The sequence below is a fragment of the Patiria miniata genome, unplaced genomic scaffold (genome assembly GCF_015706575.1).
Source record: "Patiria miniata isolate m_02_andy unplaced genomic scaffold, ASM1570657v1 HiC_scaffold_4, whole genome shotgun sequence".
Classification (NCBI taxonomy): domain Eukaryota; kingdom Metazoa; phylum Echinodermata; class Asteroidea; order Valvatida; family Asterinidae; genus Patiria; species Patiria miniata.
Genome location: NW_024037071.1, coordinates 11,468,805 through 11,486,294, shown reverse-complemented (window position 1 = coordinate 11,486,294; position 17,490 = coordinate 11,468,805). Strand labels below are relative to the sequence as shown.

Genomic DNA, 17,490 nt, shown 5'->3' with positions numbered 1-17,490 from the left:
ACTCGAACATGAACAAAAACAGTAATGGGTTCCTGTCTGGACCATGTTACCAGTGTGGCCTCCAAGGCCTGCAGTTAACTAGTTAATGTGGCTTCAAGAATCAAAGTGTATGCGTTGCAAGACGTGCATGCAGCACCTTGCTGAGTGCAATAAACTCTGCGCTTGCAACTGTGAGAATAAGGGCGAGCACTTTTGAACTTTAAACTTTTGTGAGTGATGACATTTATTCTCACATACTGTCGTTTTACTTATACTTTATACAGTATTTTTGGTGACTGCAGTATAAATCATCGGTATTCTGTTAGAGATTTTATCTTCAGTTTGACTATTTTGTGTGTATAACTAAAATCGTCTTGGTCTCTTCTGAATAAAAGAGTTGTATTTCCTGACCCTGAAAATGTATGTTTTGACACCTAGACAGTGATTTATATGGAGGTAGTAGCTGAGATATCTGTAAATGCAATTGTTATCTGCCGGTCATCTTTAAAATCGAAGATGGCCACAATAGTGTACAAACTGAACATTTGACGCTGTCATAAGTGGTATAGTTGCATTCCTTGACCCTGCAAATGTATGTTTGGACGCCAAAATGTTAATCCCAAGTGGCTTAGAAGAACAGATATTGGTAAATTTAAGTTTTCAATGGCGGCCATCTTTAAAATCCAAGATGGCCACCGTAATGTATCTGGACAAATTAATCATTGAGCACTACCCCAAATGGTTCAGTTGCGTTCTTTGGACCCTGCAAATATATGTTTAGACACTATAGGATTTCAATGTTAAGTGGCTGGCTTAAAGATGCAATACATGTCGTTTTCAATGCCAGCGGCCATCTTCAAAAATAAGATGGCAACAATACTGTATCTGGACAAACAAACCATTTGACACTAGCCCAAATGGAACAGTTGCATTCCTTGACCCTGAAAATGTGTGTTTAGACACCAAAACTTTAATCCTTAGTGGCTTAGAAGATAAGATATGGGTAAAAATAGGTTTTCAAAGGCAGCCATCTTTAAAATCCAAGATGGCCGCCATATTGTTATTGGATAAGTTGGTTCCTATCAAAAATTGAAAGCTAAAGGAGCATGTATGGACAATTTGGCGCTTTTGTCCGGAATGTCCACATCCATTCCAAAAGCTTGTCTAAGCTGCCTGACTATACCGGAGATGGGCTGCTTGGAGAACGGGTGATACTCAGACTACATGACAGCAAGCCAATGAGCGAACTTTTCTCAAAAATGTTTTTAATGAGCAAATTATTAATGTTTGGGAAAGCAACTTGAACAGAAAACCCCCAAACTGAACAATGTCTCCCTTAAATGACACCGCAGCAACAGCGCCCTCAACTATCCGGAAAAGCACGGACACTTTTTAATGCGTAACGAAGTGCACTTTCAATAAAAAATTAACCTAAAAGAGATGTTTTGAAAGTTTCGAAAAATATGTTCCTCACTAAAGTTCATGTCATGGTCACTTTAACTGAGCAATCTACTAATATCATTACGCGCTGAATGAATATAGTGTTCAGGTCCAGATATCAAGTTATATAAACACCATAAATAACAGTCTTACCCTCTGGACACAACATTACAAATAGGAATTTACTATAAACGCTGTGTGCATAAAGGCAATAAATTAAAGATTAAACAGTGAGCGATAAACCCTATTTGAAGTATAATTCCTTTCGTTTAATTCCTCATTAAGTAATTATTGGTATCAGTCAACGGTATCACGAAAGTAGATACGCGACTATCTCCACTACCTTTTCCCTAACATTTTTTTTTAATTATCAGTTCTTGCTATGAATCATCATCGAGTAATTCGAATTTCCGACAATTACTTACTCAATGGCAGTATAATTATTCCACTAAAGCAGTTACCAAAGTATGTGATACCAATACCCCAGAGCTAAGTGAACCTACTTGTCAGGTCATTCCCCTTCATCGGTGAACTTTTATATCTGTCCTTGTGCGGGGATAAAGTATTTAAACAGCCATGAGATAAAGCGCAGACAAAGCAGATGATTATGGTATTGCTATTTCGAGAAACGAATCTGAGCCCAAATTAAATGTACCGCTTCAGTAGAAAATTCCGCGTGAATGGCATTCCGTCAACGATTGGCGTACCATTTTTTGATTATATATGCATATATCGGCCCTATTTTTATAAATAATTTTGATATATTTTGCGTAAATTTTATATACAAATTAGCGTGACCAGCATGGGCGTTTTTTCGGCCGAATAGCACTTGCATGTGTGCCACTATGCCGAAATAGTAAACACTATAGGGCCTACACAAGTTTTACTGATTGTCTAGATCCATTCTTGCGACAACAGCTGCCAGGACTGCCGAGCCCTTGCCTGGCCCGTCCTCTACCAGGGTAAACTCCGCCTTGTAATCTGGCGATAGCTCGGCAATCTTCTCTGTCATCCGCTCCCGGAAAGCGGGAAAACCCTTGTACATACTGCCCTCTACGGCGATACCGGTCAGGGGCTTCTTCAGACGGTACAAGAGGCCGCCTACCAGGGAGGCTGCAAGCATAGCGCTACGTTGGGTGACCCGAGCACAGATGGCGTGTAAGAGTCTGCAGTCAGCTGGGGAAGGGTCGTCTGCTCCCAGCGACTGAAGGATTCGGCGGGAGTTTGGTTGCTTGTCTTCGGTGTCACTATGAAAACAGTTGTACAATTGACCACATTATAACACAGGTATTATTGTGTTAGCTAACTGCCAACCATTTTAGGCCTATCCAACCAGAAAATGAAACTTCTGAGTTTTATTCTCCGCAGGAACATATTAAGCATGACCCAAGACGGGCAGTGATTTTTCTTCTTTGGATGATCGACATTCGTTTGATGCTAAAATGAGTAACTTAAAGAGGTTGTGGAATGCTCGAAGACATTTCCGTCATTTTTTTGGGTATATGTAGCCTAAGGTGTGATGAAATAAAAACGACTATTGTTTCTGTCATGAAATGAGTACAAAGGGTACTTTTGAGAGCTATTTTTCAGGTCCTGTTTCGACCCGAACGTGCAATTTGTGTAAAAGTCGTCGTTGCGGGCAGCAAACAAAACACAGTAAATCGTGACGTAATAAACAGGACTCGTTTATGCTACTCTGCATCGGGAGTCCTGTTTATTACGTCACGATTGACTGTGTTTTGTTTGCTGCCCGCAACGACAACTTTTACACAAATTGCACGTTCGGGTCGAAACAGGAATGACAGGACTTGAAAAACAGCTCTCAAAAGTACCTTTTGTACTCATTTTATGACAGAAACAATAGTCGTTTTTATTTCATCACACCTTAGGCTACATATACCCGAAAAATGGCGGAAATGTCTTCGAGCATTCCACAACCTCTTTAAGCTGAAAGGAAACAATAATTATTGTCAGCCCACGGCCCGCCCCCTAAAAGTATGAGCGACCCCTTGTCTAGATAAAGTTTCTCGGAGATAACCTACAGCCAAAGCACTGTTTACACAACCTGGACCATTATTGGCTACCCGCAGAAAGAGGATCACGACCCTGAAAAATACGTTTTCAAAAGAGCGTACCCTCCAACAATTTCAGAAATGAAGCTGGTGGCGAAAATCCAATCTTCCTCTAAGCCCTTGGGGAGCTTGCCTCCGAACGCAACTCCGAGACGGGTGAGTTTCACCAGGATGATACGGGCGACCTCGCCCAGGTACTTCCCAGAAATCATCTTCTCAACCCTGGAGATAAAAAATTATCGTATTTCATGATAAAAGGTCATGTGGTTACATTTACGTCAATAGTTTGTAATGCGCTAGCTCGTGCGATAATTGTCCGTCTGCTGATCACTTATCACAAACACACACTTCTTTATTATGCATGAAATGGATCAAAATCTTCACTCACAATTGATTGCCTTTGTTAACAGTCCGGCTATCCAGATCATAATCGATCTCTGTCCTTACGAACTCGATGACACCATCGTCACCAAAGCCACCCATCTCGATGTTAATGACAACTTGACGCGGCTCGTTGTGGTCTCCTTTCCACGTTCCAACATTGCTTAGTTGTTCCATGTACGCTGCATTTATACCAGTTCCTTAAAAAAAACACGACACGCCAGAAATACAAGTGTTGAAACTGTGCAGTTTTAATACAGTCTTCCTCTTCGTTTGCATCTATTGGTGTGTTCTTATGTCTTATGGTGTTCTATAGACGCCAAATCTGCGTCGCGTCGTGCTTTCACGTCGTGCCGTCGCGTCGTGCCGTCGTCCGTTGCGTCGTGCTGTCGCCCGTCGCGTCGTGGCGTCGCGTCGTGCCGTCGCCCGTCGCGTCGTGCCGTCGCCTCTTAAATTACCGTTTCTAAGCACGTACACTGCAAGAGGAAGCGACGTACCTTCACACGTCGCGTCGTGCCGTCGTGCGTCGCGTCGTGCCGTCGTCCGTCGCGTCGTGCCGTCGCCCGTCGCGTCGTGCCGTCGCCTGTTACCTCGGCGCCTCTAAGTAGACTGCTTGAAGAGGCGACGCACACATTGCCCGTCGCGTCGTGCCGTCGCCCGTCGCGTCGTGCCGTCGCCCGTCGCATCGTGCCGTCGCGTCGTACTGTATCTTTCTTGGCAATAGGTGGCGCCTTCATTCTTCATGTACATGTGTTTAATAGAAAGGGGTGTAATCATACATTTCGCCACTACATTTTAAGTTAAATGGAATGGAGTTTGGCCGTCACCATGCATTAAAGTTTTATCAGACTTGTGTTTTTTCTTAAAAAGAAGTGGTTGTCTGGCTAGGAAAATAGCAAGGAAGAACCGGTTTTGTGCGAGCAAAATTCAGGGAACAATCTGTTGATACTAATAACTTGTTGGAAAGTTCCAAAGTCATTTCAAGAAAGTTGCCGCCGTGAATAAGGGTTTAAAACAAGGGAGGAGGATGGGATTTGCTATCAGAATCAGCAGGGCCGTTCCTCATTCTTTTCTTTTTATGGGATGTATGATAAAATTGGAGTACGAGGGGCTCTGCGAGCTGATGAATCTTTTTGAAAACATTGTATTTGCAACCAGCTAGGGAAGATTTCCGTTTATTTAAGACTTAGAAGCACTGGTATGGATACCTGTGTAAGTATAAGACTAAACTGCCCTTGTTTAGGTTTTTTTTTCTTTTTTGGAAATTCAATACGCATATAGGGAGTAACATCAGTTCCACTGCTGGGTTGCGGTGATGGGTGGGTTACAACTTATCAACACATACCTCGCCAGCGGGCCTTAGATTGGTGATAACCGGAGAGCGGGAGTTTCAAAATACTCATCCGGTGTTTACGCGACGCAGGGACTGGTTTGTGGCAGCAATTATGCGCCGCAGCACCTAGCAAAAAGGTTCTACATAATGGGTCTCATAATGTTCATATACTTCATTTACGCTTTGGTAGCATTCTCCCCCAGCGCTTTGTATCCTCTGGCAAAAAGCGCTATATAAATACAGTTATTACTACTATTACTGTAATAGGGCGACAGATTTTGCGAACTCCGTCCACAATAGGGCGATACACCTTATAAAGGCGACATTTTCACTGTCGCCCTTTTATGAAAACGACCCTTAGGACAAGGAATTTTGCTGTCGAAAACTATCTAGATCGATTCCTCATGGTCCAATTAGTATAAATACTAAATTTCGTGGAAAAAACATGAGGTAAACTTGGGTTAGGTGACAGTTTAGGTTTGTGCACAAGTCTATGGGAAAGTCACCCTATTGGGGCGAAAAGAGTAATCATTATTATTATTATTATTATTATTATTATTGTGTACATGTGGTTTTTGTTTCTAGTTCACTTAATGATTTGATTTATACCGGTGATAATATGCCGTCCCACCTGTTTTTTCTTTTGTGTGTGTCGGGGGAAACAGTGCATATTTTCTGTGCCCTTTTTACGCACTTCATCAGTCACCCTTTGTTTAATTCTTTTATACGTATTTACTTTATTGCTAATGATGGTTAAGAATATTTTACGCGTGAGCAGTTCTTGTAATGATCAGATTAAGTGGATTCCTTATTTTTTATTTTTTATTTCGAATTCCATGCCTAAATTACCATTATGTTAGTTCTGTTCTTCAAGAAGTTCCGATAGGATTTGTACGTTCTCCTCATCCACGTTTTTTTTTCTTGGTTGGATGGTGGAGATGGGTTCATCCTTGATCGGACCAGGCCATGTTTTATGTTTTTTGTCGTTTGTAAGCCAGGATGGGTTGGGTCGCAAAGAGTGCACTTAGAAAATCGTTATCGCTGATCAGATTCCAGTGTTTCAGAAGGGCCTGCTTAAGAGCTGGGTGTTTAATTTGTGGGTGGTAGGGTAAAACAAAGACCAGCGGGATATTCTTTTCGGATTTTGCACGCTTTTTAGAGTTCATGGAATCGCGTGTATATGTGCTTTGTTGTTTGACAATTGGAAGCAGAAAAAAATCTATGTATTTTGAAATTGATTGAGTCGGACCTCCGCAACCACTAATAATAGGCCTCCCCACAAACCGTGTACAAACTGTACGACATTGCAATTTGCAACACTTTCACCGCACGGCACGCATGTCATAAATACTGTACAGGTACATGAAAAATTAAGGCGCCACCTATTGCCAAGAAACTACAGTCACGCGACGTGCGACGGCACGACGCGACGGGCGACGGCACGACGCGACGGGCAATGTGTGCGTCGCCTCTTCAAGCAGTCTACTTAGAAGCGCCGAGGTAACAGGCGACGGCACGACGCGACGGGCGACGGCACGACGCGACGGACGACGGCACGACGCGACGGACGACGGCACGACGCGACGTGTGAAGATGCGTCGCTTCCTTATGCAATGTACGTGCTTAGAAACGGTAATTTAAGAGGCGACGGCACGACGCGACGGGCGACGGCACGACGCGACGCCACGACGCGACGGGCGACAGCACGACGCAACGGACGACGGCACGACGCGACGGTACGACGCGACGGCACGACGTGAAAGCACGACGCGACGCAGATTTGGCGTCTATAGAACACCATAATGTCTGGAAAAAAAGGCATTGTGAAGTTATTTTTTTTGGTTGTGGGTATCAGGCTGCAAGCTCTTCAAAAATTGGTACAAGATTGTCCACGCTGACCACATTGCAACGTTTGCTGTCAGAGCATTTTATGACCCCTTATAGTTTACTTGAAGGAATATTTAGCTGAGAGGTCCCACCTCCGAACCGGCTTGTGTAGGCCCCTTTGTCTAAAATGTTTACACATGTACACTGGGCTGGTGCTTGGTTAAAAAATTCTGGGCCAACGTGCTTGCCCATGTTACAATGCTTGCACTTATGTCTGAAATGAAGAGTTTTGAAAAAAGAATTCCACCCAGAAATTTCGGAGTATTTAAAAGAGTCACGGAAAACGGACTGTATAAATAAGTACATTTGTTGAACGGAAACTGTTAATTGAGGTACACAAATCGGCACCTATCAAACGGACATTCATTCCAAACGACGGAGGGCGTACGTATACATCAAAATCCTGACAACCGAGTAATTCTTCCCCTCGGCTCTATAATAATAATAATGAGCACATGGGGTCACTTACCTATGATGAGCCCGATGTGACAATTGTTGTTGTAATACGCTCCAGCTATCAGCGCTGCAACTGTGTCATTGATAATAGCTACCGTGCGAACCTTGATATTCTGCGACAAAGATGCATTAAAAAAATTCAGATGCTTACATCAGAACCTTCTGCAGAAACGAATGGGCTTTTGGTATCAAACCATTATGGAGTTAACCGTTTTCTGACTGCACTGGCTCTGAGTTAGTTGGATTCTCCTTACCTTTTTGTCTAAGGCGTCCTGGAGTAGACGCACAACATCCTTCCCGACGACTCCTTTGACGGCAAATCCTTTGGTCCATAGATTCAAATCAGCTATGTGAAGTATAACGGGATATCGTTGTTAGACTGAAGTCTATAGGATTGTATGCCAATGTATTAATAGCATCTAGAACATTTGAGTTTCAGCTCTCGGTTTCAGAGACATAAACAACTTTACCTGAATTTAGACTGTGCTGGTCAGAGGGGAAGGAGAACGTGAAACCTAGCGGCAGCTCGTCGAATGTACCATCTGGGCAGTGGTTCTTCATGAATAGCTCGATGTTGTCCGCGATGTAGCCGAAAAACTGGTCAAACAAACATGTGAGCATAAAGAACCAGACAAAACTAGACATATGTTTGTGGACAAACATAGGGCTGTTTCGGTAGCTTTTTGTGACATGTGACATGTGTTCCATCAACGAAGGATGTGTAGTTCTGTTTATAATAAATGGTGGCATATAAATGTAATATGTGATTCCATTCGCATAGGGCTTTGAATTATGACGTCACATGTCACGTGATGACGTCATGATGACGTCACATAAAGTTTCATCTATTACTATAATATTATGGTAAAGAACAACTTAGGCAGAGCAAACATCGTTGAAAGCAAGTTCGCGTCTTTCACCAATTTTAAATTACAAAGCACTTCCGGTTTCAACCAGAAGAAAGGGTCACGTGATTTATTTGCACATATTTAACAAATGAAGACCCTCGCTAATTCTATCAATTCCCGCAAAAATCATGTTCAGGTCTCGACCACCTAATTTTTTTTCTTCCTATAACACATTCCGGTCTAGCCACATACCAAGTTTCAACCCAGTCAGACTTACAGTTCTGTAGATATAGGACTTCATAATATGCACGTAAATTTTCAAAAATCAATAAAAAAAATTAGGTGATGACGTCATCATGACGTCATAGTCTTGGCATAATTTTTATATGAGGGTCTTCCTTGGCTGTAACATTGATGACGATTCTAGATCACCAAGTTATAGAAATGGTGGCTTGAAAACGTGTACAAAGTCAATGGGCTAACACGTGTACTAAATTAACGGGCTAAAAACAAAATCCCACTGCAGAAAAATTGCACCTTTAAATTTGTAATTTGCCTTTGAACTGAAACATTTTTATGAAATATTACTTGATATTCTGACCCTTAGGAATATGTTCAATCGAATGACAGCGCGAAAAAAATACGATTTCTCTTTCCTTCTCATAGTAATTCTCGGCTGAAGTTCAGAACTACTCAGTAAGATATTAGTGTTGTATAGGAAAAGACTTGTGGAAAATCCCACTGCAGAAAAACTGCACCTTTAAATACGTAACATAGGGCTTTTCGGCATTACGATTTTTTATTATACGTCCCTGACTATGCGCATGCACGAACAAAAAATCTGTCAAAGTTAGCCGAAAATCGGCTAAAACGGTCATTGTGATATGATGTGGAAAGGATTTGACCGCGGCAACACGTGCTCTGCAGGCTGGCTGACATTACATGTACGATGTACATGTAAAGTATGTGCGTAACGTACGTGTATGTACATATAGACGTTCTGTGCATGTTTTAGAGCAGATGTATTGTCAACCTGAAGTTTTAAGCGTGCGCAGGGCATGTCCGAGTTCGCTTATTGCCTTGAAGCTTTGAAATGTGTTAGACCTACCCTTAAATCGACAATTAAAGTAAAAACTAACATAATAACTGCCATGGTTGATTTTTCAGGAATTTTCAAATGAAAAAGGGTCTTTTTATTATAACTTCCGGTCTGATGACGTCATTCGCCTAAAACTTTGCATACGTCTTAAGTGGGTCAAGGTCATCATATTCACCAATATTTAGGCGATTCCGACAAACTTCGCCACAGACATCTATTCAAAATACATTTTTGCAAATTTTTAACCTGTCGCTAGAGGGCGCTCGAAGATTGCATGACGTCATTGGTAGATGATTTGAAGAATACTTTGAGCCAAGAGACTAACACCGTTAAAAGCAAGTTCATCGCTATTACCATTTTTAAATAATAAGCCACTTCCGATTTTGGCCTTTTTCGACCGGAAGCAAGGGTCACGTGATTTCACGCACACTGAATGAAATAAAGACCTCAACCTACTCTACCACTTGCCGGTAACAGAATGCTGCGGACGCGTACGGTTGATTTCTTATGCATTTTTAAATATTAAAAGTGTCACAATTTAATTGCCTATAAATACACACCGGATGACGTCATCATGACGTCATCATTACACAATGTTGTTTGAATTAGGGTCTTTGCTTGGACAAAGATTGGTGCAAATGAATTACTGGCAAAGAGTCAAAAATGCCCTTTGAAAATCGACAATTTTTTTTCGATTTCTGTGTACAAAGTCTATGGGAAAAATTAAATATTCAAAATTCTATAATAAATTAGTCGATGACGTCACGATGACGTCAATGTTCGGCACACAACTTCAGATGCTGGTCTAAATGTGTGCCAAGTATAAAGTCAATCGGATCGATTTTAGTGCCCAAAGTGCCGGTGACAAAAAAACGTGTACAAATGCTATGGGCAAAATGACTGAAAAAGAAAAAAAAAAAAAAAGAAAAAAAAAAAAAATCTTAACGAAAACAAAGGCTGTTTCGGCAAAAGTGCCGAAACAGCCAACAAATCAGCAAGTAAGACCAGTTTACTTCGTACTATTCCAACTACAATTTCGTGGTATTCTTCGGGCTTCATTTTGAGTGGTTTTCTTTGATCGCTTCCGAATTGTGTCTACTGACGATGCCTTTAACATTTATGAAGACATACTTTAGGCCCAACAATTTAGCCGCGTAGCTCTAGACAATAATGATAGATCTTGACAGTAGGCGTAGCCATTGCTCTGGTCTGCACTCTGCCCCCCCTTCTGACATAAGTGTTTCAAGAAACTCACAATTACGAGAATCCATAATACCTACCATATCGGCAGTTCCAGATAAGATCTCTTCTGGCAGATGATATCTGTCCACCTGCACCTTTAACCCTTTATCTGTAAGCTCAGCCAACAAGACTCGGAAGTTACTCCCTCCCATATCGAGACTCATGTATGTACCCTTCTCTGCAACAGCGAAAACATACCAATATAGTTTGATGCGTCTTCTGTTAAGAAAATGTCACTAGATCGCATAGATAGAAGCGTTGAATATTGTTTTTTTATTGACTTCAACTTTGAAAGAGTGTTGAAGGGTTTTTAACTCATAAGTATGGCGAGTCCACATTCAATGTGTTGGTTCGGTCAACACTTGGCACATTTTGCACCTCGTCATAAGTATGTGTAATGACAAGTATCCCCCCAATGAGCAGCTATTTTACCTGTTCCATTGGGCAGTGACCTGACGTAAGACGGCAGCATCTTGACTGCGGCTTCATCGTGCGTCTCTGGACAGAGTCCCTTGTTCATCGACTCATTGAGAATTCTCATGATGTCTCTTTGCTGCTCCTCGGACACTTCAAGTGTCTCGAAGATGGCCAGTGCCTCCTGTTCAATGATTGATTAAAACATTTTCGTTGCTCTGACTCCCCCTCTTTTTGCTTACTTATTCCACCATTTCAACGGACCAAGCATGCGAACAGCCTCATGGATTATAATATCATTATGAAGGGCGAGAGGTGAAGGACTGATCAAGCCCCTCTAAGCCCCGAAAATCGCATTTGAAAAAGCTGAGTTGCAGATGATGCTTGAAATTAATGTCTCGATACAAATACTTCCGTCTGCGATCGCCATTCCCCGATGGATGCCGCTTGATTCAAGTTTTGGTTTGGTCCAAACTGCCCTATCAAAGGAGCTCTGGTGACCTCAATTTTCTTTGAACTTTTATTGGACGGATTAGTTTACCCAATGACACAGGGTCAACACTTCCGTGTGCACATGAAACGTGCGCATGGTAATAATGACAAGTGACCTACCCCCAATGCTTTGCGTCACCTTCGTTTCCTTCACAAAAAATGTTGTGAAAGTGAATAGGACGAGTGAAATCAATACAAATATTTGAGCTAAAATTAAAGGCATATTGAATCATTTGCTTTTCATGTTTTTTTTCCGCGTCCAATACAATGTAACACTACTCGAAATCCAAAGAAGAATGTTCCAAACCTAATTCCTGTTAAAACGTCAGCTCAGTGGATTACACTTTTCGAAAAAAAGAAGAAGTGAACAACAGACTATGCACAACCTTTTCATCACGAAACACGATTTCGTCCATAACACTCTTTATTTCCAAAAAATCTGTCAATTGACTGATCGCCGGAAATCATATGCATTTCTTGATTTCTTCTAGATTACAGCAAGCCAGACGAAATAATTTAACGGGGTGTTACCGGACCATCTTTAACCCAAGTATTAAGCTTTTTGACAATAATTCGGTAGGTTACTTTTGGGATAAATGCAAATGATGCTATATGTCTTTAAAGGTCTGCGATCATGGGAAATAATTTGAACAAGACCTCGAAACTCACCTTCGGGAGACCTTTTTCATTTTGGTATACGTCCAGCTGATGACTCGCCATTTTTAATGTCAGGAAGGACTGCTGCTCGACGGCTCCAAAACAGAATTGTAGTTCCCGTTTAACTAAAAGATTCAAAAGCTTACAGTTGTTTTACTGGGGAAAAATACAGACTAGGCGATGAGTAATCCATTTGTATGCATTAAACAATCAAGTGAGTTTTAATGGGATAGCATGTAAGTATACTGTTCCAAATATCATTTTGAAACCGTAGGGTACCAAATTTTTAGGCTCGCGGAGAAAAGAAAAGAACTAGCTTATAGGGGCATAATGTGGGGGACATTCCCGATGCAACAAGATGGCATACATTGCATGGGAATTTGGGAAGTGTCTGCGCTCAAAACAAAAAGTTGACCATAAATCGTCATTTTAATATGACCAGCCCAGATAACTGCATCTCAAGATTTTGTGTACCCGCATCCACCATTTCTATGCTGGAATGGTGCGGGTACGGAATACGTATGCGGCGGGAAAAAGTGGCAAGTTAAATAACCATTTCGTTTGATAATTTTACCAGGAACACATTATTTAAATCTCAATATTTTGATGTGAAATGCACATTGCCAATAATGTGCCCGATAAATAACTTACTCGAAATGGTGATTTAGCAGGCGACTTTTTGCGAGCCGCATACGCCTTCCGTATTCGCATCATATTTAAATTGTGTAGGCATGTGGGGCAGAATACTTATCCATTTAACATGCTGTAGCTGGCACGTCGAACATTGTTTTGGCGGTTAAAGCCACGCTACGCCAATTCGATTCCAATGGATTTATTACTGATAAATTCACAATTATGCACTCAACTGCACATGATAAATGGGCCTGGCGGCAAGAAGCGAAAGTGGTCCATTGAAAATGTACTGGGGTCCAAATAATCGGGTCATTTCCTCTCGATTTCGCCAGCGCCAGGATTTGTCGCTTTTTTATTAAGAAAAGCCCCTAAATATCGTCATAGGCATTACTTTCTGGCCTAAGTGTTTTTTGGGGGGCACAGAATACAATGTAAAAACTTAAAAACGTTTCGTTCATTCGAGGATGAAGGAAATCAGCAGGGCTCCTTTCCGCACGAGTGAAAAAAATAATTGTGTGCTTCACAGTTCGGGCCAAATTGCGGTGCCAAAACGCACCGGGCTTCACTGTGGCATAATAATGAATTTATTAGTAAAAAGGTCCATATTGCACCCGATATATGGGTTGTGTAAGTTAATACTGCTATCTGTATCAGCATCTTGCGATTGTATGCACAAGCATGTTATCAGTGCCTTTTGTTGGTTTTGTCTAGCTAGCCCAGCGGTGCCGGCCCACACCAAGCCCTTGAAACGCCCACTATGTTATATCACAAAAGAAGTTCATTCCTATATTTAAATATTACTAATGGTTTCTTGTATAGCGCTCATGTCCGTCACGAAGTGACGCTCCTGACGCTCTAATATTACCCTGGTTTTAGCAAGGCTGCCATTACGGCGCTCAAGCATTTGAAGGAATTTCTTCCTACCAGGTACCCATTTACTACACCTGGGTGGAAAGAGGCAATCGTAGTAAAGTGCCTTGCCCAAGCGCACAAGCACCATGTTCCCCGTCAGGATTCGAACCCATGTACCACGGCACACGAGTCGAACACAGTAACCAATGGACCGAAGCACATTATTTTTTTACTATGATGCATCATGGAGGTAGACAAGACGCGAACAATCGCCAGACTAATACTATCATTAAACAACTCCTGCAGTTAATACATTTTTTAAGGGCATAGAAGTGTATAGGAAATTTAAATCCCTGGTCTGATTTGACCTAGAAACCGGTACATGTTTGGCCTGATACTAAAATCACACTTTCACGTGTCAAACTGACACTCTTCTGGTTGAAAATAACACTGCCAAGGGGTATATGGTCAAAATAACCCGAAAAATGATCCAGAAAAGTTTCACCTTTGACCCAAAAGTATTAGGCCAAATATAACCCGGATTCTGAGTCAAAGGGGAATTTAGAGTTTATCATTTATAAAGAATATTGCCTTTGGTTAAATTTTTTTCCAAACAATTTTGATATAAATTTTATTTGATCATCCATCGAAAAGGAATATCAAAACTGATGAAAAATCTTCCAGCCATCTAATTTGTCTTTTTGGTATGATTTATGTCGATACGTTTCCGCTTTATAGGAAAAAGGAAAAATTATAATATTGTAATAAGACCTTTTATTAGCTTAATAAGACATCAATTCTCTGTGGTTGCCATGTCACGCACGCCTCCCACACTTAATCGTTCAGGAAAGACGTACAAAAGTAAATGAAAATTGAATAAAAAATTAACTTGTGATATTTTTTGCTAGAAAATCATGACAAAGTTGTAACATTTGTATAGCTATGGTAAAATGATTTGACATAAATTATTTGATTTTTGTCGAATCTGTACAAAAATCTTTGGGCGACTTAGCGCTACGATTTGGTCGGAAATATAGACATATCAGCGAGACACACATTACCATGGCCTTAAGGATAATAGGTGCATTATATCCGACAGTCATCAAATAACAGTTAAATGATGTATGAGCAGAAAAAAAGTTTAAAGAATACATACCGGTACTTATCTACCTGTCAAGAAAATATTTAATAAATAAATGACATGCTTGTGTCTCATATGCACAAACTTGCGGCTAAATAGGGCTACACGCAGGCAAATACAATAGTACCCTGAACGATGACGTCATCAGACAACTTCTCTTGTAATCAGGGGTGGATCTAACTTTCAGGAAGGGGGTGTGATATAAAGGGGGTATGCCCCAGGACAATTAATAGATTGGTGACAAAATGTGATTGAAACCATGTTAGGGTTTTAGTATGTTACGTGAGCTGTCTACCCACATGTAAAATGCCTGAAATGTATAATTTTATAATGGGAAAACTCAATGCAATCATACAACACGTGGAAAAGTTAATTTACTGTACATTTAGACATGACCTTTCCTGCGTCACTCAAAATTGGATCACTGCTTGTATGACTTTCTTTGTTCCTTGCGAAGGGGCGGATCTAGCTTTCAAAAAGGGGGTGATACAAGAGGGGTGGGGTAGTCTAACGCTTGCCGAAAGCACGCCCTGCTAAGGGGATCCGGGGGCATGGCCCCAGACAATTTGGAATCTACGAGACCGAGACCAAGACCGAGAGCGAGACCAGCAAAAACTGGTCTCGAGCCCGGTCTCGAGACCTACAACACTGCTACATAATTATGACGATATCAATTTGCAATACGCTACAGTTTGTAAAAAAAAAAATTAGGACCGGCCAATATTATTGTATTGTACTGTATTCTTCCGTTAATGTATACACAAGTTTCACAATAGCTACAAAAATAACATTAAGGTAGGCCTACACAAGTATCTACTGACAGACAGCAGAATGCTCAAAGGTACTCACATGAATTCACCTCCGAGAACAGTGTACGAGTATGTGGCGAACATCCCACCGACGACGACTATATTGTGAGCGATTCAGCCACCCGTATCAGAACGTTCACTGTAAGGGTACTTAATCATTAACTTCATTACATAATGTTACATCATTGGAAAATCATGCAGATAAGTCACCTTACATGGGGACATGTCAGTGTCGCTAAAATGCTCACCTTTATGTGGGGAACCAGACATAATGAAGTCAGAAGTTACTTGGTGTCTCTGTTAGTCAAAAAGTAATGGGCTATTTAATACATGTGTTAAAGTTACCCTTTAAATCTATTTGGAAGTATTTGAGAGCTTCATAAATGTATAGGGAGTGGTTCAATGAAAATTCTTCAAACATCAGAAAATAAATAAACGCTGGACGAAAATGTTATTTTTAACAGGCAAACAATATCCTATAGTTAAGCGCCTGGTGTCACGGAACATCATGATTGCAGTTCCTGCACATTTCACTGAATCGGCCGATATGGCCGGACTTTTCCACCCGAGCCGGATATTCTGTCCCCGATATATAGGCCTATTTCCGCCGCCCCCCCCCCCCCCCTCCAAGCGGCATTTTCAGCTTTTTAGGCCCGGGGGAGGCAAAATTAGGACTTTACGACGTCTGAATTGTATTGAAGCCTTTTTCAAAATACTGTTGGTTTTTGTTTTGTTTTATGACGCCATCAAAATTCCGCCCCATTGTTTTAAGTGAAATATAGGCCACGCCTGATTGTCGTTTGAGATTTTTCCAACTGATACTATTTTACAAGTGAATTATAGCGACTGGTCTACATTACATTTTTTTTTAATGTGTGCGTGTGATGAGGAATAGAATATTTCATTATTATTATCCACGCTAGCCATGCGCGGTTGTGGCATTGGCTTTGGGTCGTAAGTAGTTCTATTTATTGGTAGGAAAATACCTTGACGGCCTAGACAAAGGCATGATAAAGTGGTAATCCGCAGAAAAACATACTTTAATTGTGTTTTGGTCATTCGCTCATTATTTTTGCTATCATTTCAGTGACTAAAGGACCCCGCGTCTGAGTACCAGACATGACATTTAACGTTTCCCACAGGACAAATTCCAATGCGTATTCCGATGCTTGTAATTTCATCCCACTGGTTTGAATTTCGGTTTTGACTCAAAAGAAACAACGTATTAAGCCCGGCTCGTACTTCATGAGAATCTGACATCACGAAGCTTTCACTGCAAATTCGCCGGAGTTGAAATGTTTTCAACGTTTGCCAATTCGCAGTGTGAAAAATCAAACCAAACGGCTCTTTTCAGAGTCACACATGTTCACCAAAGAGAGCTATTCCTGTGCTCATAAAATAAAGAATTAAATAAAAACAAAACTCCCTCTCTCGGATATTATTTTAAACTTAACCCAATATAAAACGTTGACTCCTTACTCTCAATTCTCATGCAGCAAAATGAAATAAAATAAACTAAAAAAAAAAGAGAAAAAAACGAACGACAAAAGACCAGTGAAACAACTAATTAATAATTGATTATTCATTTTATTATTCATCCTCATAAACAAATGTGAAAAGCCAAAGAAGAGGCGAATGTTATTCTTATCACCCTGTAGACACTTGTTCACTTTTACTAATGAGAAAAAGCGGAAAAGAAATGTTCAAGAAAAAATGCCCCCAAAATGATAACAGTTCGTTTTGTGATAAAAAAAA

General features: G+C 40.9%; 1 protein-coding gene across 3 annotated transcripts; it reads right to left on the bottom strand.

Moving 5' to 3' along the window:
- Window positions 1–1,224: 1,224 nt before the first annotated feature.
- Window positions 1,225–15,861, bottom strand: LOC119740029 (hexokinase-2-like). 3 transcript variants are annotated; one of them, XM_038215222.1, is made up of 10 exons: window positions 15,776–15,861; window positions 12,313–12,425; window positions 11,170–11,335; window positions 10,776–10,915; window positions 8,019–8,145; window positions 7,803–7,894; window positions 7,562–7,661; window positions 3,880–4,072; window positions 3,555–3,713; window positions 1,225–2,666 (listed from the first exon to the last, which is right to left on the bottom strand). In XM_038215222.1, the coding sequence occupies exons 2-10, from the start codon at window positions 12,361–12,363 to the stop codon at window positions 2,303–2,305; spliced, it is 1,392 nt and encodes a 463-aa protein (XP_038071150.1). In that variant the 5' UTR covers window positions 12,364–12,425; window positions 15,776–15,861; the 3' UTR covers window positions 1,225–2,302. The 3 variants fall into 3 exon arrangements, with proteins under 3 accessions (XP_038071150.1, XP_038071148.1, XP_038071149.1); XM_038215220.1 differs by having other exon boundaries at window positions 7,562–7,665; window positions 7,804–7,894; XM_038215221.1 differs by having other exon boundaries at window positions 7,562–7,665; window positions 7,804–7,894; window positions 12,313–12,456; window positions 15,776–15,858.
- Between the last annotated feature and the right edge of the window lie 1,629 nt (window positions 15,862–17,490).